Source organism: Scardinius erythrophthalmus, assembly GCF_964197995.2.
Source record: "Scardinius erythrophthalmus genome assembly, chromosome: 21".
Taxonomy (NCBI): domain Eukaryota; kingdom Metazoa; phylum Chordata; class Actinopteri; order Cypriniformes; family Leuciscidae; genus Scardinius; species Scardinius erythrophthalmus.
The window spans coordinates 6,116,647-6,144,163 of record NC_138241.1 but is presented as its reverse complement, the minus strand read 5'-3'; the positions used below and the strand labels follow the sequence as shown (position 1 = coordinate 6,144,163).

General features: G+C 40.6%; 1 protein-coding gene across 2 annotated transcripts; it reads right to left on the bottom strand.

Annotated features, from left to right (window-relative positions):
• Positions 1–9,741: 9,741 nt before the first annotated feature.
• Positions 9,742–26,832, bottom strand: lrrc73 (leucine rich repeat containing 73). Of its 2 annotated transcripts, XM_081350330.1 has the most exons (7): positions 26,136–26,807; positions 22,186–22,346; positions 21,185–21,307; positions 20,707–20,807; positions 12,622–12,817; positions 12,476–12,508; positions 9,742–10,089 (listed from the first exon to the last, which is right to left on the bottom strand). In XM_081350330.1, exons 1-7 carry the CDS (start codon positions 26,405–26,407, stop codon positions 10,016–10,018), a joined length of 960 nt encoding a protein of 319 aa, XP_081206456.1. In that variant the 5' UTR covers positions 26,408–26,807; the 3' UTR covers positions 9,742–10,015. The 2 variants fall into 2 exon arrangements, with proteins under 2 accessions (XP_081206456.1, XP_081206457.1); XM_081350331.1 differs by lacking the exon at positions 12,476–12,508 and having other exon boundaries at positions 26,136–26,832.
• Between the last annotated feature and the right edge of the window lie 685 nt (positions 26,833–27,517).

Below are 27,517 nucleotides of genomic sequence, written 5' to 3'. Positions count from 1 at the left end.
CTTATAGCTGTGATGCGCCACACATTACGTAATCATGTTGAAAGGTACCAACCTAGTATTTACAAAGCGAACGTGTAAAGAATAAGTCAAACGGCATTTACAAATTTAATAAAAGGTAAAACGACGATGTAGGATGATTTTAAAGTTGGATGAGAAAATGAGTTTTTGCCCTACCCTACATCTTCCGCCTGAACTATCCAACATCAGTATGTAATGTGTGAAGTCGTGGACGTGCAAGACGAGCATTTGTGGTTAAAAAGTATATATTATTTTATTTTAGACAATGACTGATGGTTTGTCTAGATAAGACTGTTATTCCTTGGCTGGGATCATGTAGAGACTTTGAAGCTGCACTGAAACTGCAATGTGGACCTTCAACCCATTGGACCCCATTGAAGTCCACTATATGGAGAAAAAATCCTGTAATGTTTTCCTCAAAAACCTTAATTTCTTTTCGACTAAAGAAAGATGACGTGGGGGTGAGTAAATGATCAGGAAATTTTAATTCTGAAGTGAACTACTCCTTTAACCCTATCCCTAAACCAAACCCTACCCAAAATTCAGTGTGAAATGATAGGTGATTTAATAAGATTGTAAGCCTAAACTTGACATGAACTGTAAACTTGTCCATAAAATGAGATTGGTTGATTGAAATGTTGATCCAGGAACATGTTGCTCTTGGAGAAATCACGTTCACCATATATTCACCTCATAGCTGGTCTGCCACAGCACTCCTGGCCTTGAAGAACCCAGCTATACGTTCCTCATGAAGGGCAGAACGAAGGGCTCCCAAGTCCACACTTACTCTTCTTGTCTTCAAATGTAGTTATCAATCTTGCTTCGCAATATATGGGAGTACCACTAATAGCCCATGATTAATTGAAGTCTAACTACCGACCATGCTGAATAATTAATATTTGATCATGTTCTAAAATAGTTCTGTGATGCTTTAAAGAGACAGAGTACCGTCTGTCAGGTTCTTGCATGTGGAAATGGACACCCTTAAATAATTCAGTCTCGTCAGATGTTACACTGCAGGCTCCAGGTTGTGCAAATAAATACAAAAACGATGTGACAATGGTCAGGATGCGTCTAATACACCGAGTGTATAAATAGGCCTTTCTCTTCTGCTCTCATGCAACTTTAATAACTCAAATTTAATTGCACGCATAGGCTACGTGTTATTTAATACAAGGTGACCCTCAGGCATGCTGTGCGCAAGTCATGCAAAATCTTTACTGAGAAATCTAAAGAATTAACAAAGACGAGTCAAGGTTATCTTCCGACCAACACTCCAGTCCAAATATGGAAAAACATTTGATTCACGTTATCTTCCCTTTAACCTTCAAGACGGTGCGGAATCTGCGCACCTTTTCCTTTGATCTGATATATGAACGTTTTTATTCATCAGTAGACCAACTTTCATGTAACCATCAACAAGATTTAAAATGTCAAGCTGACTCTAAAGTTTCTCATTGGCCAGGTTTAAGCATTGAGATGAGATCTCATAAAGCTTCCGTTCTGGTTTGTAACGACTATTCTCCATCCAATCAATAAAATAAAGTTCTGCCCCACATTTTGTGATTTGATTATCCTGTTTCACTCAGAAATGTTTAACATTACGAAAGCAAGTTCTTAGTTGTGCTTCGTGTTGAGTCCTTGCGTGATTTAACACTCGACTCAGAAATCCGGACACTGTTTTGTTTTCTTTGCTGTTACTTTAATTTTATTCTTGTGTTGTTTTTGACATTAAGGTCTGTGAAACTCCAAATCTTACTGTCCCGATGCTTTAACATGGTGGGGAAATCTCCCATGATTGAGGAGATATTCTAAGGGTGCAAAAACCAATTTCATGTTGATGGTGTTGACTCCCACAATCTCAGATGTGTGTGATTTTTACCGTCTGTCTTCTGAACTCTTCGGGCAGATTTCTGGTGCATATGCTCCACATACCGTGTCTACTGGTCTTGTATGTGTGTAACTGTAGCAACATGGTGCTTTTTGTCCCCCTTGCCATGCAGTTCCTCCATGCCTGAGTTTATTTAGAATTTTACTTGATCAGGTTGTGTAGATGTACCATGCGCAGATTATTTTCCCCCTGAAACAAAAAACATGCTTATGACTGGACTGATTTTATTTTCTGAATTTGTAAACTGATGTATATTTTAAAACAAATAAAGCTATTTTAAACAATGGGTTTGAACTGTGCACACTTTGGCAGCGTGGCCTCCAGGCACTGCTGTGGTTCATGGATGTGTGTTTTCGGCGTGACGTCACGCTCAGCTGAGCCGGTGTAGGACTGCCCACTGCTGGTCATGAGGGTCCAGTGCTGAATAACGCACATAGCAACAGTGTGCTAACAAACCTTCAGTGGATTTGTCAAACAATTACAGGCACTAATTAGGGTCAGTAAAGCATATCAACAGAGCTGACAAGAATTATCTGGTGTTTTGTCTGACAGATTTCAGCATGACTGCATAAATTAACACCTTGAGACTTTAAAAAGCAGCATTGTTTAAAAAAAAGAGGGTCCCACTTTATATTAAGTGCCTTTAACTACTATGTAGGTCTACTGACATTTAAATGAATCATTTGACACAATGTACGAATGTACATAATTTTTACATTGTACTTACATTTAAAAAAAATCTGCAAATTCACCAATTCCTATAATAATTAAAGAATTTTCGGTAACACTTTATTTGTTGTCCCTTTTGAACATTCTGTTGACTATAAGTAACTTTGCAACTACATGTAAACTCTCATTAGAGTATTAGTAGACTGCTTAATATCTGCTAAGTCTTTATTATGATGCTCCTCCAACAGACATTCTGTTGACTATAAGCAACTTTGCAACTACATGTCAACTTATTTTAACCATAACCATACCAGTCTACTAATACTCTACTAACACTCTAATGAGAGTTAGTAGACATGCAGGTGCAACGTTATAGTCAACAGAATGTGTTAAAGGGACCATCAAAATCCAGAACCTGAATTTTCAACCACTTGTGGATAAATGTCTGGATGGACCTTGCTTCCTTAATCCTTTGTCGGTCACATTAATCCAGTTAAAATGGTTATTTTGCCCAAATTCCTTTATCTTTTTCAACATATTCCAATTTGTATTAATGAGTCTTTTCTTTTCTTTTTTTTTACTACACTTTAAAAAAAGATGCTGGGTTGTTTCAGCCCATGTTTGGGTCAAATATGGACAAACCCAATGGTTAGGTTAAAAAATTAATTGAAAATTTTAAACCAGTGGTTGGGTTTCTCCATATTTGACCCGGACGTGGGCTGAAACAACACAGGGTGTAAATTTGATGGCACTTTGCGTTCATTTCTATGGGGAAACAAGCCGGTGCTTCTCAAAAAAAAAAAAATTAGAGGAGGCCTTGCGCTTCCTGACTTATTACTGGGCTTGTAATGTTAATCAGATTCTCGACTGGAAGAGCTCGATCCACGCTGAAACCAGCCTCTTGGGCTCACATAGAGATTGCATCATCCAAAGGTACTTAGTATTCTGTTATTTGCTCTCAGTTTCCTTTAGCTCTTACTAAAATCTCAAATAATCCAGTTGTCAATATAGCTCTATTAAAATCTAGGTCCAATTCAGGAAACATTTCATTTTGCATTGAGCTTTTATCTGCACACCCCTTTGGAAGAGTCACCTTTTGGCTCCTTCTTGCTTTGATCCTGCATTCCTCATTTGGTCAGTAAATGGCCTCGTCACGCTTAAAGACATGTATGGGGTCTTTACATCTTTATCATTTTTGTCTACTAAATACAATCTGCCCAGTAGTCATTTGATTCGTTTTTTGGGACACCTGCTCAGTGTATTGGGAGCAGGACTTAGGAGTTTCTGTTACTAATGCCCGATTGGCCAAATTCTTTCCAGATAGGAGTGATGCCTGTGATCGTTGTGAGCAGTCTCCTGATGATCACCTTCATATGTTTTGTAGCTGTCCCTTCTGGCAGACTTTTGATCAAACTTCTTTGATTCTTAAATATGCTTAACACAGACCTGGACCCCAACCCGCTGACAGCCCTCTTCAACATGTCCTTGACACCTGACTTATCTGCCTCATCTCGCCGTTTATCTCATATTCTTTTTTTTCTGATTACTCTTTTTTCTTTACTTCTTGTTTGAATGGGGGAGGAAGGGCTGGAAAGAGCCGTTTAATTGCAGACAATCTGTAATTTTTTATTTATTTAACAAATGTACAGTTATGTTTTGTCTTGTTAAATACCAATAAAAAAGATTGGGGAAAAAAATCCTGCATATAATTATATATATATGTAATATAGTTTACATCCACATAGACTGGAGTTTTGCCTGACATTTTTAAAACTATCAAAATGATATTTAAAGTAGATTTATGATAAACAATATACTGAGAATTTTACACAAACATCTGCAAAAAATAACATTCTTAGAAGTCTTTTAAAATAATCACTGTATGGCAAAACAGCCCAAAAACCATTGACACTCTGAGTCACTTAAAGTGTAGCACTTAATCGGTGTATGTAGTGCATGGCAAACAGTTTGACTGTAACATAGTTGACAAGCTCACCAGGAAAAACATCTCTTTCTTTTGTAATATCAAAATGGTGTTTAATGATTAAAGTCCCCCTGTAGTCAATAATCCCTTAACACTTACCATTGATCACCAAAATGACATATTTAAAAAAAAAAAATCCTGTGAAAAAAACAACTTCATGCCTTAAAATAGCTCTACACCCTTGTTTCATTTAGTATACGCAGAACCATGAATATGCAAATAAGCCCTGCCTCACTCACACCAGCGCAGAGACTTGGTTGGCCACAGTAAACTTTATAATATGTAAGTTGATAAACATACTGCGATGCACTTACTGCCTCAGATTCGCCCGTTCTAATGACGGACAATACACAAAGTCCTGTAGTCAATAATTGTACCCCTTAAAACTCATCTTTGATCACCAGAATGACATATTTAAAAGTTTTTTCCTTGGAAAAAAAAGTCTCATGCCTTAAAATAGTTTGAATGTAACTACACACTTGCCTCATTTCGAATATGCGGTTCTATGAATATGAAAAATGAGTCCCGCCTCCACTCACTTACACCAGCTCAGAGATCCACTCGTTGACGATCACATGTTGATCTGATTGGTTACAAGGTAGTTTGTGACGTCAGAAACACCAGCGATTTCAAACCGTGTTTTTGAGACTGTCTTTGGTTCACTGCAGTTTTAAGGAGAAAATACTCAGCAATGGTGTCGACTTTTGAATCGGCACACGGTTTGTCTTAAAGCATATTAAAAACACCTCATAGACAAATAAACAACATTAAAAGCTTAATTTTCACCACTGGGGGACTTTAAAGGAACCGTATGTGAGAAATGTATTTCAATTAATCATAAAATGGCCCTGATATGTCACTAGACATTAAGAAATCATGTTCATTTCAAATACTTATATCACTGACAACAGTAGTCCGGCCAGGATATTGTCAATTAAAAGTTGCAGCCCTCAACTGATGTTGATGTTGTCATGTTGTGTTTTGGCCTGATGCCCCACCCTCCACCTATCTACCAATCACGAAGTCAGTAGTGTTTCGGCATCCGGGTTGCCAGCTCTGCTCTAGTTACCACAGCTGCAGCTACAAACGTGTCGGATAAAAAATGTCTAACGTTATGAAACCTAAAAGACCTCGTTATGAATCCGAAATACGCAAAACATCTCTCATGAAGCATAAACATAAGTAACAGAAAAAAACTTACTGTGTAGGACTCGTCACTTGCCATTGGAAGCTCCTTGTAGCAGCCTACGTTCCTGCTGGATTCTGCAGCCTATCTGGCAACCTCGAGTCAGGGGGGAGGGGAATTTGAAAGTGATTGCAGTACCAGTTTTGGCCACAATCTTACATACGGTTCCTTTAAGCTTCACAACTAACAGATACATTACACTGATAAAATATATAAACTGAAACCATTAGTTGTTTTATTGAGAATGCATATTGTTTTCACACTTTATTGCTGATGTGAAATGAACCCTAAATTATAGTACTCTACTATATTTGCTCTGCCAATGAAAAAGCGTCTTCGAACAACACACAGTCGAAGTTGAGGTGTTTTTGAACGAATCGGCTGAACTCATGATTCAGTGACTAATGAAAGATGTCCCACTCATGCAGAGCATCCACTGGCGTGTCATTTAACCTACAGAAAGACTCGAGATAATTACAGACATTTTGTCCACCGGCTCAGATCTCATTTCAGTTCCATCCAGTTTCTTATATAGTTTAGACTAATGAGTATTTCATCATGCAGAATCCTTTAGCATACTCCTGTCAGTGAAGAGGATTCATTACTGCATTACCCACTGGAAAATTGGCCTTCCATTTGTCTCAGTTCTTTAGCAGCTCGGTAGATTGATCGGAGGCCGTTCATTAATTATAGACAATGATCTCCTTCCTTATTATTCGGCTTTCCTGGCAGCCGCTGTATGAGAGAGGAGATAGACACGACTACACTGGGTGTCCGTTTCCGCATTCGATCCCTGGCCGGAAATAGAGAGCCGCTTAGTCAAAGTCATGGAAGGGAACATTAGATGTCATAGTACGTGAAGACACATCTTATAAAGCCAAGTTTTTCCCTAAATTGAGGTCCCAATGAGGAAACAAGCTTATAAATCATACAGGATGAGTTTTTTTGAAAATGCAAAAAAGCAAAACCATTATGTCTATGGAGAGTCCCCACTAAAGATAGTGAAACCGTGTGTGTGTGCGCGTGTGAGAAAACCCTAACAATGCACAGACTGAAATGGAACACTGTTTGTGATTTAATAATTCATATTTTTTTTGCAATATAAAATTAACTAACATTGCAATTATCATGATTTTAATAGTGAATCTGATTTAAAAATTACTGACTCGTAATCAAAACTGAATAAAAAAATAAAAAAATTTTACTTGATTTGAAATTCTTTGTAAATAGTACTGTTTATTACTATGTATTGTTACACACACACACATAAACTGTGCATTTGTATGGTATTCCATATATATGTACGTGTGTGTGTGTGTGTGTGTGTGTGTGTGTGTGTGTATGTATGTATACATGCACGTATATATATGTATACATGCACGTATATATGTACACACACACACACACACACACACACACACACACACACACACACACACACACACACACACACACACACACACACACACACACACACACACACACACACACACACACACATATATACGTATATCATACAAATACACACAGTGTTGTAAGATGATATGCTCTGGCCAGACTCAGACTCTTATCATAAAAGAAAAGGTGCTGTGTAAGTCTTGGCTGGAAGCTGCACAAAGCTTTTGAACTCCACATTACACAGGAACCCCTGCGCTGTGGATTCAATTAATGACTCAACACAAACGCTTTTAATACCCTTGTGCTATAACTGCATCTGAAATGCTCAAAAGCTTGATTTCCTAAGAAAAACGGCTCTCTAAAAACAGCAGGCTTTTAACACATCACACCGCTGTGCGGAAGAGAAAGTGCAGGTTAAAAATGCATGAAGCACAAAGATCTGGGAACTCTTAAATGTGGATCACAGTTGTTCTAAATGGTATAAACAACATAATCATCTTTGCGCAGGAGCCGCTGTAACAGTACCGAAGCACTGAGACGTGACGCCGATGTGACTGTAATGGTAATGTCTGCCTTTTTTCACTGCGCTACGCCACTTTTATGCTTGGATGTATTCCGAGTAGGAGTATCGTATTCACGCTGCACAACTGCCTGAATCCAAATGAAGGAGACTGTGAAAAGATGGTGACATCAAACAGCATTAGAGGACATCAGACACCACACTGAAGCTTCTGAAGCACATACACACACACACACCTGTGTAATGGAAACAGACAGGTGTTCACTGGAGAGATACAACATGTGCCAGCAATATATGACAAATAATGTACAGTCATTGTACAATGGCAAGTCACTTATTACGTGGATTTTCAACAAATAAATAAATACATGAATTTATTTGAGTTTAAATGATTTAATAATTTCACTTTATAATTGCTTTCACTAGAAAACAATCGACACCGGATGAGTGGACTCGTATTACAGAATTGTCATGGATTATGGCGAATATAGGAACAGTTAGGTTATAGAAGTAAAAACTATAGAAGTAAAGACACACCTACTGTGATTTCTGAGGTTGTTCATTTATTCCATATGCTTTTGTTGCCATCAACCACTTATTTGTAAAATAATCACGTTTAACAGCTGAATTTGTGGTGAAAATCTACATTACCCATGATAGTGCTGGATAAGTTACTCTAAAAAAAAGTAATTAAATAAAACAGTATAATGCATAAATTATTCTTAAAGTCCCGCTGTGGTGAAAATGAAGCTTTTAATGTTGTTTATGTCTATGTGGTGTTTTTTATTTGCTTTAAAGGATTAGTTCACCTCAAAATGAAAATTTCCTGATAATTTACTCACCCCAATGCCATCCAAGATATTCATGTCTTTCTTTCTTCAGTGAAAAAGAAATTAAGTTTTTTGAGGAAAACATTTCAGGATTTTTCTCCATACAATGGACTTCAACTGTAACCAAATTGTTGAAGTCCAAATCAATGCCGTTTCAAAGGGCTCTGCACGATCCCAGCTGAGCAATGGGGTCTTACACTTAAAATATATTGTTTCTATAAATATAATCAGCAACTTGAAATTAAGTTTTATATTGTCCATCTTTTTTTTTTATTGTCATTCACAGTGTTTCATGTGATTGTAATTTTTTCCCTCATTAAAGACATTAATTACAGTCTTGTGGCTTTGTCTGATTTTCAAAAAACGGCTTTAATGAGGGGACGAACTAAAAGATGTTAACTGTGCACTTTGAAATAACACTTATTTATTTTTTTTATAGCAAAATATGCACATATGAACAAATATTTAAGTACTGTAGTTTTAAAGCTTAAAGCCACATGAAATCAAAATTGACAATATTTACTTTGTTTGCCTAAATTGATCGTTTTGTGGTGAACAATTCATCCATGCAAGTCAATCCACACAAAAAAATGTTTTGGCTTCGTAATCTTTAATCAAAATCTGAAAATGCCCCTCCCCTCTGCATTGGAGGACCTTCTCTGATGACGTAGGTTTGAGGAATTGGTTTAGGGAAACGCTTAACCACTCCCCTCAAACCGTTAGTCTGCTATGAGCAGAGATGGAGAGGAGGAGCGCTAGAGTAAAACCCTGCCCTCTGTTCAATATTCCGTTTCACTGGGAAATGCGTCACAACACTGGAGAAAAGTCGTTTGCAACTTCCGGTTCACGCGGACTTTAAAGAGATTAACTGGATTATTCACAGTGCATCATGAGAGTTAAAGAGCTCTTTTGGCACAGTTTGTTTGTTTCAATTCTCTGATTTGGTAGAGATTTCTTTGCAGACTCATGGGTAATGTAGTTTTCCACCAGAAATTCTGCTCTTAAACACAATTAAATAGTGTGGGCTTGTACGCGTGAAATCCACATGTACCAGATGTGGCCCGGATCTGGGCCGACACTATGTTGCTGTCTGGGATGTGTCATAACTAAACCATTCCACTGCAAATTATGGCCATTCAATACCAACCATGTATATCTCTTTAATGTAGTTCTTCTCACAATATTTGAATTGTCGGGTCAGACACAACAAGAACAAACAAAACAAAATCAGAGGAAAAAGCATTTAAAAAGATGTAAACTGATTTATTCAGGCATCAGGCCATCACATCAACCCTATACAGCTCATCTAACAGAGTATACTGTTATCGGTTAAATACTCATTTATAAATAGACTGTACATCTGTAAAATAAATTATTCACTATTGCGTATTATAAGTCACTTGGTGTTTAAGGTTTTTGTTCCAGCTTGGAACCGTCTTGCGCTAATTGCTACAGGTCATGCGGTGCGAGAGGTCGCGCTCTTGCAGTGGTCGAGCACAAAACATAGGCAGCTCCAGAATCACATCTCTGTCTCTGCCAGAAAGCTCTCGCCCAGGCCTGATGTCATCAGGACCATCTGGGAGCTGGAAGAGTCTGGAAGGGTCAGAGACAATTTGGTAAATGTTTGAGATGTATGAAGAGGACAGGAAAAGGCTACTCCAGTTCTTAGTCTACTAAAGATTCTTCCTTGCAGGGCTAGTTCACATTCTCTCATTTGAGAGACATCTCTTTTGTCCGGTGTATTTTTGGAGAATATCCTGGCTGCGCTTCCTCATATACACTACCGAAGTTTGGGGTCAGTAAGATTTTTTTATGTTTTTGAAAGTATCATACTAAGGCAGCATTTATTTGATCAAAATACAGTAAAAACAGTTATGATGTAAATATTATTGCAATTTAAAATAACTTCTATTTTAATATATTGTAGAATGTAAATTATTTTTGTGATCAAAGTTGAATTTCCAGCATCATTACTGCAGTCTTCAGTGTCACATGGTCCTTCAGAAATCATTCTAATATGATTTGATGCTCAAGAAATATTTCTTATCATTATCAATGTTGAAACATTTGTGCTGCTTAATATTTTTGTGGAAACCATGATTAATGTTTTCAGGATTCTTTGATGAATAGAAAGTGCAAAAGAACAGCATTTATTTGAAATAATTGTTTTGTTACAATGTATAAGACATGTGTTCATTTCTTTACAAGAAAAATCTTACTGACCCCAATGGAAATGAGAGGAGACTGGGTCTTTCAGGCTCCAAAATCACACACACACACACACACACACACACACACACACAAAAACATAAGTACCATAAAAGTAGTCCCTGCATCTTGTGTACCATATGCCAAATCAGTGTGGAGCAAAAATTTCAGCTTTCCTTCTGAAGATCATCTTTGCCCAAGCCAAATTGACTATAAAAGTCTTGTGAACTATAAAAATGGGGCATTGACATCATTGGCCCTGTTTACACCTGGTATTAAGATGTGTTTTGGTCGATCGGATCACAAGTAGACGAGTGAGACACATTCCCGCTTACACCTGGTGTTTTAATCCGTCTCTTTTGTCCACTTTCATCCACTTCTGTCCTGATTTCTTCGAGGGGAGGGTCTATGGGCGGGTAAATGTATGGGCTTTTTCAGATCTTTCGATCTAATGGATGAAAAAAGCTCGCACAATTTACATATGAACGTGACCGGAAACGACGGAAAAACACAGAGAACATAAGCTTTAGTTTTGGCTCTGACAGTCGCAAGACCAGCCGAACGCTGTGAGTGTGTGTTAGAAATCAGGAATGGTGAGAGAACATTGTGCTTGGTATGCTTTTCCTCTTCAAACTAAACTTGGGTCTTCAGCCGATAAAGTTTAAAGGAGAACTTGGTAACTTTTTTAACTTAATAAAACTGACTAGAAATCATTTGGATGGTTAAACAACCTGTTCTGGTGATATTGGTGACTTTCCCCACGCCCCCCAGCGTTCCCAGGCGGAAAACCAACCTTGCAACTTGGGGACTACCGTCCCGGCAAAATAGAAATTGGAAGTCTCGTGAGAAGCGAGAACGAGAACGAGCGCGAAACACGAATCGCTTTACGGCAATTCAACATAAACACACAAGCATGTATGATGTATTACCAGATTACCCACCTCGGTAGACATAGCTCCACACAATACAGTTGGCTTGCTCCGATCAAAACAAACGCACATGAGCAGCGGTAGAGAGGGGGAGGAGGCCGCCGCAAGTGAGTTTTTTACCCATGTTGTGAAATATACGCCCCCCCACAGCTGTAGGGGGAGCTCGTGAGGAAAACATGCGACAACAAAAGGGAAAATCAGCGAAGAAGTGAGTAGAGTTCGCTAGAGTTGCCGAGTTCTCCTTTAAATCCCGTTAGGCTAGCATTAGAGTAGACGGTCTTTTGTGGCTGTTTGAACGCATTTGATCACATGAGCATTTACACTATGAAAGCAATCCGGATGTGTTTTCTACCTCTAGAAGTGGTTGAAAGTGGACAAGCTCAAAATGTTTTAGACCCCGTTTACACCTGTATTTAGCATCCACTTGTGATCCGATTGACCAATACCAGGTGTAAACGGGCCTATTGATATGGAGTACTTGTTTGACACTTTTAAGGTGGGTTTTTTTTTTGTGTCATTTTGGAGCTTGACATCTCCAGTGCCCATTAACTTTCATTATATGGAAAGGAATGGTCAGGATATGCAACCAAAAGTCACCTTTTGCGCAAAAAGTCATACAGGCTTAAAGCAGCATGAAGCTGAGCGTTGACAGAATGATCATTTCTGGCTGAACTCTTCCTTTAAAATGTATCTTTACTAATAATAACCACTAAGTCTAAAGACTTCAGTACATACAGGACAGAGAACTCACAACTTGGCAAATTTAAGAAATTAACATTTCTATTTCGTAAGTAGTAAATGATCTCTCCTAAATAATGCATGAGAAATGTGAATTTCTGTACTTCCCTTTTGCCCCAGCCTCTTAGAACCAGTTACTGCAGGAAAGTCATCCACAAACAAAGAGAGGAAGAGAAAGCGGGAAATCTAAGTGAAACAGTCTTGAAGCAAAGAGAACAGGCTGAGAGAGAGAGGCTGGGTCAGCCCTTACTGCTGTGGGGAACCCAGCTGGGTTTCTCCCTGGGGGTCACCGAGCTCCCGCGAGCCTCTCCGTCCTTCTCTTCCTCTTCCTCGCCTTCGGAGAGGAGATCCGAGATCTGCTGCTGCAGCTCCGGGCTGATGTCGTTCTCCGCCAGAACTAGGGCACGCAGGCTGGTGGGGTAGTTCTCCACCATGTCTAGGAAGATCTGACCACAGAGGAACAAGGAAAAGCATGAGGAAAATGAATGTGCCCAAAACTGGGAGGAAATAAATACTTAAAAAGCAAATAAGGGTACGTTTACATGACAACGATATGCTTAGTCCCTGTAAAGGCAATTCTAAAAAAAATTCTAAACACATTATAAATGTCAGAAATGTATTGCTAAAACATATTACAAAGACTGTGAACTGTGAAGTACTGAATTGTGGAGTTAGACCGTTAAACAGTTTTTCACCATTGCTGTGTTCCGGATTTTTTGGGCGGGGCTAAAACGGGGGCTCGATGACGCACTGGAGCCACTGAGCTCCGGGACACGCCCCTACTTGATGATGCACTGGAGCCCCTGAGCTCCTGGACACGCCCCTACTTGATGACGCACTGGAGCCCCTGAGCTCCTGGACACGCCCCTACTTGATGACGCACTGGAGCCCCTGAGCTCCTGGACACACCCGTACTTGATGACGCACTGGAGCCCCTGAGCTCCGGGACACGCCCCTACTTGATGACGCACTGGAGCCCCTGAGCTCCTGGACACGCCCCTATTTGATGACGCACTGGAGCCCCTGAGCTCCTGGCCCCGCCCCTACTTGATGATGCACTGGAGCCACTGAGCTCCTGGACACGCCCCTACTTGATGACGCACTGGAGCCCCTGAGCTCCTGGGCACGCCCCTACTTGATGACGCACTGGAGTCCCTGAGCTCCTGGACACGCCCCTACTTGATGACGCACTGGAGCCCCTGAGCTCCTGGACACGCCCCTACTTGATGACGCACTGGAGCCCCTGAGCTCCTGGACACGCCCCTACTTGATGACGCACTGGAGCCCCTGAGCTCCTGGACACGCCCCTACTTGATGACGCACTGGAGCCCCTGAGCTCCTGGACACGCCCCTACTTGATGACGCACTGGAGCCACTGAGCTCCTGGACACGCCCCTACTTGATGACGCACTGGAGCCCCTGAGCTCCTGGACGCGCCCCTACTTGATGACGCACTGGAGCCCCTGAGCTCCTGGACACGCCCCTACTTGATGACGCACTGGAGCCACTGAGCTCCTGGACACGCCCCTACTTGATGACGCACTGGAGCCCCTGAGCTCCTGGACACGCCCCTACTTGATGACGCACTGGAGCCCCTGAGCTCCTGGACACGTCCCTACTTGATGACGCACTGGAGCCCCTGAGCTCCTGGACACGCCCCTACTTGATGACGCACTGGAACCCATGAGCTCCTGGACACGCCCGTAGTTGATGACGCACTGGAGCCCCTGAGCTCCTGGACACGTCCCTACTTGATAACGCATAGGAGCCACTGAGCTCCTGGACACGCCCCTACTTGATGACGCACTGGAGCCCCTGAGCTTCTGGACACGCCCCTACTTGATGACGCAATGGAGCCACTGAGCTCCTGGACACGCCCCTACTTGATGACGCACGGGAGCCCCTGAGCTCCTGGACACATCCCTACTTGATGACGCACTGGAGCCACTGAGCTCCTGGACATGCCCCTACTTGATGACGCACTGGAGCCACTGAGCTCCTGGACACGCCCCTACTTGATGACGCACTGGAGCCCCTGAGCTCCGGGACACGCCCCTACTTGATGACGCACTGGAGCCCCTGAGCTCCTGGACACGCCCGTACTTGATGATGCACTGAAGCCCCTGAGCTCCTGGACACGCCCCACCTTGATGACGCACTGGAGCCCCTGAGCTCCGGGACACGCCCCTACTTGATGACGCACTGGAGCCCCTGAGCTCCTGGACACGCCCGTACTTGATGATGCACTGGAGCCACTGAGCTCCTGGACACGCCCCTACTTGATGATGCACTGGAGCCCCTGAGCTCCTGGACACGCCCCTACTTGATGATGCACTGGAGCCCCTGAGCTCCTGGATACGCCCCTACTTGATGATGCACTGGAGCCCCTGAGCTCCGGGACACGCCCCTACTTGATGACGCACTGGAGCCCCTGAGCTCCTGGACACGCCCGTACTTGATGATGCACTGGAGCCCCTGAGCTCCTGGACACGCCCGTACTTGATGATGCACTGGAGCCCCTGAGCTCCTGGATACGTCCCTACTTGATGACGCACTGGAGCCACTGAGCTCCTGGACACACCCGTACTTGATGACGCACTGGAGCCCCTGAGCTCCTGGATACGTCCCTACTTGATGACGCACTGGAGCCACTGAGCTCCTGGACACACCCGTACTTGATGACGCACTGGAGCCCCTGAGCTCCTGGACACGCCCCTACTTGATGACGCACTGGAGCCCCTGAGCTCCTGGACACACCCCTACTTGATGACGCACTGGAGCCACTGAGGCTGGCCCCTCCCCTTACAATATAAATAGAGCCAATTCACATCAGTTTGCCGCTCAATCGCGAGTTACTGTCAGTACTATTAGTTACTACAGCCTACAGTTTGCTAGCTAGCTATGCCTTCATCACGGAAATGCATACTAACTGGATGCGATCACGTACAAAACAGATCGGTGTCCTTATTCCGAAAAACGATCACATCAAGAAGAGGTGGATTCATTTTGTAAAGAGCCACCTTGATGGAGAGCTGAGGATCACCGCCAAAACCCGCCTCTGTAGTGATCATTTCACAGGATAGTTTTTATTCACACTGATAATCCGCTGTTACTGGTGAATGGGGCCGAACCGACTATCTCCCGCCTCGGCCTTCATCCTCCCGTTGCGCCGACAACTGGTGCCATCATCGGCAGTGCGTGCCCACCAGTGAGTGAATTATACTCAGTGTTTACAGTGTTTATATGCATCAATAGGATTCCTTAGACAAGTAATTTCAACTATTATCTGTTCACAAAGCAGTCCCTTCCAACAGTTTAATTCACAGTGTGACTTAAGATATTGTCATACATTTGAGTTGTCAATTCTATGTTATGAACAATTACAGAAAAGTTATCTAAACAATTTAGAGCATATTCTGTTTCTCAGCTTGTGTGTTGCAATAATAATATTCAGCAGTCCATTATCTCATGGATTTGTGCACATCGTTTTCATACTTAAATAACAACCATGATGGCTGTTAGTTTGAAATGTAACTATAAAGCGTAAAAATATGTTTTATTCTGTGTTATTTATTGCTAGCCTAAGTTTATTTGGCTAAGTAAGGTTATGCTAGTTACATAGAGCTAACTTGCATAAAAGGGAGAAAAAAATCTTGAGTGACAGTTGAGTGTGGTGATGGCAGCTTTCCCGCGAGTGGGCGTGGTTTCAGCGCAGCTGGCGGACACGCCCCCAGCGTTAGAGAGCAGAGACTACTGCTCATTTTTTCAAGATTTTGATAGCTTATTTTATGTACCTGCCGGCTTTTTTTATCATTCAAATTTGGCTGGGTGGCAAATAACACATTTTTCTGTGGTGTGACAAACTCAGAACACATACTTAATTTTGACTTTACAGGGACTTTAAAATTGAGAAGTTTTTCCTTTGAGTTTTCTGCACACAGACAACACCATTGTCAGAACAATCTCAATCCACAAGGATCCGCGAAAACGACTAAAAACGCTGTATTCTGCTGCCAGGACAGTAGATGGCGATGAAACACTATAGACTGAACACGTAATACGCATGTGTATAACGTCATCGTCTTCAAAGGTTCGCTTTTTTGTTGTTCACATGGAGACCGTTTTTAAAAACGTGCACTTTGAAACCCATTTTCAAAAGTTTCCAGCCCCTAAATCTCATACAATCATATCATAAGCAATCCGGTGGCAGCAACTATCTGGTTGACACTCCAACATGGTAGGTGACAGTATTGCTACTCGTCATAAAATGGAAAAAAGAAGTCATATTGTGTAGCTGCCATACAAAATCATGTTGGAGGAAAAAGTTAGCTCAGTGGGAGTCTTTTTGGATTCCATCAAAAAGATGAGGTGAAAAGCCCTGATCACACCAAGGCCACCAATGGACTTACTGACGACTCATTTTCAGCAGTTCAGAATCGGTTCTTTCTTTCTGGAGACAATAACTCCATTTATCTACTTTGATCTTTGAAACTTTGCAGGCCTTTTACATTCATAGACAGCTATATTACACACTGCATGAAAGGGAATATCTGAAAAAGCATAATTGGGGCACTTTAATAATAGTTTCAAGAGGGAGTCCACACCACATCTATAATGTTAGGGTGCATAGATTAGATCAGCCGGAACCGGGAGCACTTCCCATAAATCCTGATGTACTTGTTACATCTTAAGAAGGATGGCGTCTACGCTAATGTTAGTCTCTCTGTTTATCCCGAGGTTTACCGCAGTCCGCCGGATCCAGGCCGTATCCAGATCTGACCTGCACCTGGACACGACAACAACACAGTCCTGAAGTGTCAACTAGTCTCTCCCCTGTGAAGATGGCTACGCGGAAGCGATAAATAATTCTTTATTATACATTTTTAAGGCCAGACAAGTAGTTTGTTGAGGGTTGGTTTGTAAAGAAGGACTACACACCTGCACAAATATATATTCAAACGCGCATAACTATAGACTAAACACGTGATGTGCATATGGTGTGGGGTTGTATTCCAGCGGTTGGGTTAGGACCCTTACATCCAGTCAAGGGAAATCTTAATGCTTCAGCATACCAAGACATTTTGGACAATGCTATGCTTCCAGCTTTCTGGGAACAGTTTGGGGAAGGCCCTTTTCTATTCCAGCATGGCTGTGCCCTAGTGCACAAATCCATGGATGAGTTTGGTGTGGAAGAACTTGACTGGCCCGCACAGAGCCCTGACCTCAACCCCATCCAACACCTTGAATGAACTGGAATTGAGATTGCGAGTCCAACATCAGTGCCTGACCTCACAAATGCTCTACTGGATTAATAGGCATTAATTCCCACAGAAACACTCCAGAATGTTGTGGAAAGCCTTCCCAGAGAATTGGAAGCTGTTCTAGCTGCAAAGGAGAGACCAACTCCATATTAATGTCTATGTATTTAGAATGCGATGTCATTGCAGTCCCTGTTGGTGTAATGGCCAGGTATCCCAATACTTTCGTTTATATAGCGTATGACCTGTAAAGTCAGTAGGCACGTTTCCATTACAGATTTGAGCAAAACTTTTGCGATTTTTTCTAAATGTTGACAAAAAACTAATGCGAAATGACAGCGTTTCCATTAACAGATGTTATGCGACTACAACTACAATTTTTCCTCTTGCGATAAGTAAAGTCATTCCAAAAACCATGGCAACGGACGTTGGTAGGATCATGTACAGTATATCCCAGCCACTGCACTGGCCATTATTATTAATCAAAGGAGATGTATGTGTGTTTTCCAAGCATTAATAATAAGGTGTGTGTTTTCCTTATTATACTTGTGAGCTGCACATATGAGGTCTTTCTGGATGTTTCTCCCTCATATCTGCTTCGAGGTCTTGATTGTGGCATTTATTTGAGGTTTAGAATCCATTATTCCTGTAATGATTTTGTATTTTCAATTCGCAATTTCAATTTGCGCAATTTGAAGGGTAATGGAAACGCGGCTAGTGTCTTCTCTCGCCTCTGGCTCCCTGTAAGATTCAAACGTTTATCGGGATTCTCAGCTTAACTGCCCAGAACCAAGAGACTTTCAGTGCTAAAAAACAAAATGAAATTAGCCAGAAATATTCAATAAATAAACATGCAATGAAAGGAAGTTTAGCAGTATTAAATTAATGATTGGCGTTCCAGTGTGCCTTAAGGTGCGGTTACATTAGCGAAAGTGGGTAGGAAAGTAGCGATTACCTTGTATGCATCACGCATAATTTATCACTGATTTAATTTAGAAAATGGTTGTAGTGGAAAAAGAACAGGGTTTAGTGGGCAAAAAGCCACTGTCTGTTGTCAATAGCGTAGCGATGTATGAAGCACAATCACTTTCAAACCAAGCAGTTTTCTGTCAAGAAATCCCGAACGCGTAGATCACTATTGAATCGACTGGGTTTTTCCGGTGAAAATTCGCTGAGCAACAGTAAACGACACTGCGCCTTTAAGCTCTAACTTTTCTGCAGTCATTTGCATAATAGATTGTGTAGCTCCACATTATCATCAAATCAGTACAATGTTCGAATACTTAATAATCATGATACAGATTATTATGACTGAAATATTATAATTTCAGATTATTATGACTGAAATATTATTACATACTTCTTTTTATTTGAATATATTGTAAAATGTAATGTATTCCTGTGATCAAAGCTGATCAAAGAGAGATGAGGAGCTATCAAGTTCTTTATCAAAGACTTCATGGTGTCTTTTCAGGACAAAGGTCCAAACGTTGTACTTACAGCCTTCATCAGAGGACCCCACACACTGGAGAACAAACACTCAGATCACAAATAAAAAATGTTCGGTACAACCTTGCCCTCTAGTGGAGAATTATGAAGACAAAAACCCTCTAATTATACCTACAGTCCCAAAGGATGCAGAGAAGGTTTTTAAACTAAGGAATGGTTCATCCATTTACTGATGTCATAAGTCATGTTGTACTGACCCTGTGGTGTTTTCTTTCTTCCATGAACACAGATAACATCTCATTCTGTGCTTCATAGAAGAAAGATAATAACATGAGGCTGCAATGACATGAGGATGACAGAGGTATTATGGCTTAAAGTTGTGCTTAATCCATTATTTCCCTCCACAGTGCTATTTTTCAGCAGGTGGTGATAGGATTACTCATCTGGTTTATGAAGTGCATATCTGATCTACATGCCCAATCTCCTTTCAATTGCAAAATTAATGTAGCCACTGCACAGATTACCTTGTATGCATGACGCATAATTCATCACTGATTTAATTTAGAAAATGGTTGAAGTAGAAAAAGAATAGGGTTTATTCTTGCAGAAATCAAAGTGAACTCCACGGGCAGGGTCTTATATATATATATATTTTTTTTTTTTTTTTTTTTTTTTAAGAATTGCAATCTAATAGGCATTAATACACGTTTTGGAGTGCAAGTGAATATCATACGATGTTCTAGCTTAATGGAATAATTTACCCAAACATGAAAATCCTCATTATTTACTCTCATCATTTCTTTCTTCAGTGGAATTGTGAAGAATAATCTGTCATCAGGATATTCTTAAAACATTTTCACTATATCATTCAAAAGTTTGGTGTCGGTTATATTAAGAAATTTTTTTTTTTTAAAGAAGTCTTTCTGCTCACCAAGGCTGCATTTCATTGAACAATACAGCAGCCTAATATTGTAAAATATTATTACAGTTTAAAATAACCTTCTTTTCATTTGAATATATTGTATAAGGTAATGTATTCCTGTGATCAAAGCTGAATTTTCAGCATTATTACTCCAGTCTTCAGTGTCACATGATCCTTCAGATTTGCTGCTCAAGAAACATTTCTGATTATTATCATCATGCTGCTTCATATCTATGTTTTTCTGTTTTTTTTTTTTTTGGATGAATAAAAGTTCAAAAGAACAGCATTTATTTGAAATAGAAAAATTTAGCAAAATTAGAAATGTCTTCACTGTCACTTTTTCACCAATTTAATGCATCCTTGCTGAATAAAAGTTTTTTTTTTTTTTTTTAAAGCGTCATAACATCAAACTTCTGAACATTAGTGTAACGTTTATGTTCCACAGATGAAAGAAAGTCATACAGCTGTTGAAATATGGAGGGTGAGTAATGTTTTTTTTTTTTTTTTTTTACAACATAAATTAACCATCACTGAACTTTACTTAAGCTGGACTATGACGCTATTTTACAGCAGAAACAATCTTTGTTGCATTATTTTCCTCTTATCACAGTAAAGCTGCTTTGAAACAATCTGTATTGTAAAAAGTGCTATATAAATAAAGGGGACTTGACTTGTTTCGTGAAGCAGTTCTGAGTTTGGAAGGTACCTGTGCTGACTGATTGGTGAGTCCGGTTCCCTCCAGGTCCAGAACTTCAAGAGTTCGACTGGATGCGACAGAGACAGCCAACATCCCAGCGATGTGATCCCCTGGAAACCACAAGCAGAGGGAAAAGCTGAGACAGGGGACTGGGACGTGCAAACCTAGCGCTTTTCAAAGAGCAAACCCTGCGTTTCTCCAGCAGTAACATTTGTACGCTTGGCTAGCAGTTTGATTCACGGTCAGCAAAATAAATGTCTCAGTATATACACTGTAACATCTACACCTTCCACTATACTTCAGGAAAATACTTGCATCTTTGAATTAATTGTTAAATAGATTTATGTGTCAAGATGTATGTGTCAATTTACAATGTCAGTAAAATTGCCTGAAAACAAATCCCTGATCGAACTTACTGTCAGTTTAGCGTTATCTGTGTATCATGGCCAGCACATATCCATACCTCAAACCGCAGAAGATCACTCACCTAAGGGATTGTAGTCGAGGTTGAGGACCCGTAACTGTGAGCTGTGAGCCACGGCGATGGCCAGTCGAGCCCAGCCCTGGCTGCTGATGGCTGGGTTAGCACTCAGTGTCAGCTCTTTAAGCCCTGCGCAGTATTATTGATCGCACTGTTGATTCATAATAGCTCCCAGCATGCTTCTAGGTCTAAAGCTACTTTCCCAGCTAACAGGGAATGTTCTTAAAACTTCCCTAACATTCTCTCAAAGTAATGAACAAACTTTCTTCCAGTAACATTAATAGAATGTTCCTTCAGTTATCTGGTCCTTAATAATATTCTCAAACTGTTGGCACAAAAACATTATCTATGAAAAGGTTGTTGTTTTTTCCCCTGAATTGGACGATCGTGTAACATTTTTAAATGTTACTTCTTGTTTCAGAATGTTTCAGTGAACATTAAAAAGTAACAGTCTCATAATGTATCTCCTTAAGGTTCGCATAACCAATAAAAGTTTTTTAAAACATTTTTTGAAAACTGGATGCTTTGAACGTTCAGAGAACATTCAGAAATAACGCTAACATTATGAAAATGTTTGCAAAAAGTTCTAAGAACATATTTGTGTTTGCTGGGATTACAGTATTTTCAAAATTATTGAAAACCTTACACACAGCCTACAAAACCAAATGTGTTACAAAACTACAAAAACAGCTATTTCAGCTACAGAAACAGGTTATTTCATTTATTATTTTAAGAAAGTGGAGAAAATGTGTTTTGAAACATGTTTTCCTGTATTCGCTGTGTGTTCACAATGATAAATGTGCCAAAGCACTGAGAGAGTGCAGCAGAACTACAATACATGTACATCAGTTTTGCACAAACACTGTATATTTCTGACATATTTATTGGCATATTTATTCAGCCAACATAAAAGTACTGTAACATACTCCACTTAACATAACATATATAACTGCTTAGTTAATCTCAATGTATCACAGGTTTTTGTATGGAAAGCTGTGATGTTTTACCCGATTTAGCTCCATCCGGAGGAAGCATGCCACAAATGATGCGAATGGCCTCATCTCCCAGCATGCAGTCCCCCAAATCCAAGGACACCAGAGAAGGGTGAGTGGAGAGGGCTCCATTCAGGGTGACCAGTCCTGCATCTAAAAGTGGACTTCCGTGGAGACTATAAAGGGGCAAAGTGAACAGAGATGGACATTACGTTCTGTGCTAAATTTGCATTCCCTGAAGAAAATGGCGGCAAAACATTAGAGTTTTACATGTAGATTTTAAAGGCAGGGTAGGTGATTTGTTTTTTGTTATGCTGATTGAAAGTCTCTTCACATCCTGATAGCAATCACTAAGGCCTCGTTTACACTGCAGGTCTTGATGCCCAATTCTGATTTGTTACCTTTATCCGATTTTTTTGACCGTCCGTTTACATGTTCTTTCAACTGTGACCCATATCCGAGTCATGTGTTTACACTTGCCATACTATTTGAAACATCGCGCAAGTTTAAAGGGTTAAATTCTCTTGCACAGATGGACGGACGTGAAACATGCTTGATGCTAGCTCTGCGATATACGCAAAGTTCGCCAAACATCACCATGATTTTGAGGCGAAGGAGCACGAAAAGTGCCATCATTGCACATATGCTTCAGTTATTGTGTGTGAGAGAGATCTCAGGACTGGTGGGAGCATATTGTGTTTAAATATTGGCTTTAACAAGGAGCAGTGGGTCCGAAATTTTGTTGTGTACAACAATATGTTGTGTCAACGTTTTTTCACATTCCTCTCCTATGACGACACAACGTTTCGTCGGGCCATCCATCCCTTTGTAGATGCACGTCGGGGTTTCTCTCGTCATTAAACCACGGAGACGTAATGCCTAAATGCCTCAGAAAATCTGATCTGCCTGTTTACATGACAGTCGCATTGGCACATATCCGATTTATTTCCACATATGAATGAGGCCTGAAACCGATCTGGAAATATCCGAATGCATGCGTTTTTTTCCTGTTTACACTGTCATAGAACACATCGGATCTGTGTCACATATGAGCAAAAAAATCGGAATTGGGTCACATTTCACTGACAGTGTAAACGAGGCCTAAGTTAAGTGGTCTAAATGTATTTATATCGTTAGTGGAAGGCGTAGAACCATAAAATGTTTGTCCAATCATTGCTTTAGGTTTGAATGCAATGATACAATGTCCTATCTGCCTGTCAACATGTATTTCCATACCTCCGCACACCTGCTCACACAGACATCACACTTCATCTGCGTGTTTCATGCTACGCAGAGTTAGACAGACGTCAGAGCGTAACGAGGTGCTGAGCGTGTATTTAACGCTCAAGCACTGAACGCTCGGAAAAAACTTGTGGTAATAAAAATCGATCCAACAGACATTTACAACAGTACAACAGACTTTAAAATGTCTTAAAATACAAATATATAATAAGATATAATAATACTTTCAAATAAAGTATCAAAGTAATCATATGGGTTTTATTGAAGAACACTGTTAAAATACACCATGTAAAATAAATGATATAAACTAATAAAAACATAACTCAGTAGCGGTATTAACATTAAGTGACATGACATCTGACGCACAGAAGCCAATGGCACGTCGCTATACTTGACGCTATGACACATCCGGTCTTCATTGGCATGTGCCACTGACATTGTCAACACACCTGACTGACACCGAGTCGCAGAACATGTTGCTGTATGGTGTGACACCTCCAGTAGTGAATTGAGCAGCTATACACTGATGTAATTGTGACACAAAATCCTAAATAAATAGCCTTATTTAGTGATATTTTAAATATCAATTAAATGCATTAAAGTCAGTAATATTTTTTTCAAACATGTTATTTGTGTCACGTCTGTATTTGAGTGGCATGTGCCACTGAATGTTTTGTAATACCAGTGCTACTTTATGTTGTTTATCACGCCCATTCTAGGAAAGACATAAATCTCTCATGGGTCACTACGAATAACTCATTAACAGTCGCATCCGTTACTGTAAACCTTTTTTTGCATGATGCTGCACGGACGCACGCCGGTAGGTGTCAGTATAAGTAGGCCTAAGTGTGACACTGGCCAGCGCAAGATTCTCATCCATGGCTTTCATTTTTCAATAATAATTTTATGTAATTATGTATAATAAATAAAATCCATTTTTGTTGTAAACATTAACTCAGCGATGTAATAAATCATATGTTTGTTTGACAGCATAAAGCATTGTTCTGCAAGTTCTGCAAGTGTTCAATTGTTCCCCAACTGTTCTGCAAGTGGCACATGACACAATCCAATGACACATCTCAAGTTTCAGTGACACATGCCACTATCCACTGGCACATGCCAGTTGGCATGTGTCACTAAAACTGACATGTCTCCTTATGTTGTGTGGCACCTCCTCCAGTAGTGACACCTGCAGCTGTCTGCCAGAGTAGATGATGTAACATATGCACTTAACTGCAGAACGGTAATTAATATGTTGGTGCCAAACATATGATTCAGTACATCATGGAGTTAATTTGTACAACAAAAGTGGATTTTATTTATACAATAATTCCATATAATTATTTTTGAAATATTTCGAAATGTTTGTAAAATGCACTGAGCACTTTTTTGCACTTGTATAAATAAAGAAGATTGCTAGTATCTTGGCATGTAGGCTAATCCTTTTTGGATTTGTAGCCTAACAAATAATTTTTTTATGAAATCGGAGAACTTTCTGTTCCTCCATTGACAGCTACGCAACTGACACTCGGACGCTTTAAAATGTTCATAAAGAGATCATAAAACTAATCCATATGATTTGAGCAGTTTAGTCCAAATTTTCTGAAGAGATTCGATTGGTTTATAATGATGAACAGATTGAATTTAGGCTTTTATTCACATTTAAACATTGATCAGCGAACATAAACAGAAGCTCAACCCAGCGAACCTGCTTGACGCGTGAGAACAAACCTCATTGGTTCTTACAGAAGCTGCTGCAACACGAGAATGAACCTCATTGGTTCTTGAAAAAAGTTTAAACTAGAGAATGAACTTTATTGGTTCTCACACATCAAATAAACATGCTATGCTAGCTTGCATTTACCACAAATCAACTTACCTGTGAGTTGATGAATATTTTAATATGTGAATAAAAGCCTAAATTCAATCTGTTCATCATATAAAGCGATAGTGTCTCTTCAGAACATGTTGGAATAAACCGCTAAATTCATGTGGATTAGTTTAGTTATATCTCTTTATGAACTTTTTAATGCGTCAAAGTGTCAGTTGCGGGGCAGTCAATGGAGGAACAGCTCTCAGATTTCATCAAAAAGATCTTCATTTGTGTTTCGAAGATGAGCGCAAGTCTTACGAGTTTGGAACAACATGAGGGTGAGTAGCCTAATTAATGACGGAATTGAACTAACTATTTAAGTCTACTTGTCAAAGTAAAAACAGTCTCTCGAAATGATGTTTTATTAACAAAGTTCGGGAGGAGCACGTTCAAATAATCAAGTAATCAAGTAATCAATCAACTCATCAAACAATTACCATGTCTACCCTATCAGCATGAGAGGAAGCATATAGGCTATATATTCACTCTGTCAACTCATGTAACTTCCTTGACAGTTTTCAGCATCCCTCCACCACCCCGACTCCTCACTCTTGGCTTGTTCTTTCACAGCCAGCAATACGGGGGGAGTACTCTGGGTTCGGGCCGAATACCGAGCCCGGAGCCCTCTCCTCGGACAGCACGCCAAATACGCATTTATTCTATCTGACTTATTTGTAAGTGTGAACTCGTGAAATGGCCTTTCATAGATCAAGTCTCTTGAGTCGTAAAGCCTGCTCGCTTATAGAAAAGTACACAATTAGCACACTTCCCGATAATATCGCTTGAGTATGCGCGATAATAATATTGTCGCTCGCTTGCCTAAATAAAGATTCCTTTCGGAAACACTCACAAGAGGGTCTGAATGGATCTGTTGGCCTTCAGCGCATCTGCCAGATGCTTGGTCCGACCGATGGTGGACACCACGCCGAGGTTCAGGTTGAGCTGAGCGAGGGAGTGCGACTCTGCGACGCCGCGACACACACGGCCGAAGTCTCGGTCCGACAGCTGACAGCCGCGCACGGACAGCAGACGCACGCTGTTCTCCTTCAGGCTGTCGCAGATGTCTTTCACCTCCGCACAGGACAGCGCCTCTCCGGTTATCTGGATAGAGCCCGGCAGCATCTCGGTGTTGTCAGGCTTGACTAACGCGCATTATGGATCCAGCCGACGCCAGAGCACCAGCGACAGGCTCGGGATAACGCGGAAGGTGGTGCTGCTGTTTCAGCGTTTTGTGCTTCCCCTGTGTCTGCCTCCCGACATGATGCTTGGGGATCCTCAAGGCTTCGGTCTCTGCAGCATGAACGATGATGGCGATGCTGGTGCTGTCGGTTACTGTGCATGCACTAAAGGTCGCTCGCATTAGATTGTTCCCATCTCACTAACACCAGCATTCAGGCATTAGGCGACTTCAGGCTTGAGGTAATCCGCCTGACAGCTGATGATGGTGGGATTGGCCACAAGGAGGGAAGAACGTGCGTCTGTGTGGACGCGCGCGCGCGCGTGTGAACGGAAAATGGTGCGCGAGCTCCTGAGGTGACGAGTGTTGCCTACATCTACTCCACTGTACCGATTATAACTTGGGTCGTGGTGGAAGTAGGTTGCATATACTGCATTAGAAAATAGATCACTGGGACAAGTTGTCACACATTTTAACCCAGTGAATAATTGACTGTGTAGGTTTTTATTTTTGAAAGTGAATTTAGACACATACCGACAAATAAATAAATATTTAAATACATAAATTGCAATATCAAATTGATTAATCGCATCTAACATAAGATATATACACATATATAATGTAGCCTATAGCCTATACTTTATATGCACGCAAATATTATATAAAGACAAACTTTTATGTTAGATGCGATTAATCGATTTGACAGCAATAATAAATAGAATATATATTTTCACTTTTATTACCTGTGAAAAGAGATAATACAGAATAGGCTACAGTTCAACCACTACCTTAATTGTCTGTTTCAGACTGTTCTCTGAATGTGTCAGTGTAGTTTTATTGTGTCCACTTGTTGCAACTGCTTATTAGAAGGTGCATTTAATTGTTCATGCGTATGCACAAATAAGCTTCATTCAACTGCAGCTCTCTGGCACACATGAGGCTTTTGAATAATATATTGAATGGATCCACATGAATGTCACTTGTCTTTCCCTCAGCAACAGTCTGAGGATGTGAAGGTGGATAGTATAACCAATTGTACCCACAGCGTTTCTGGT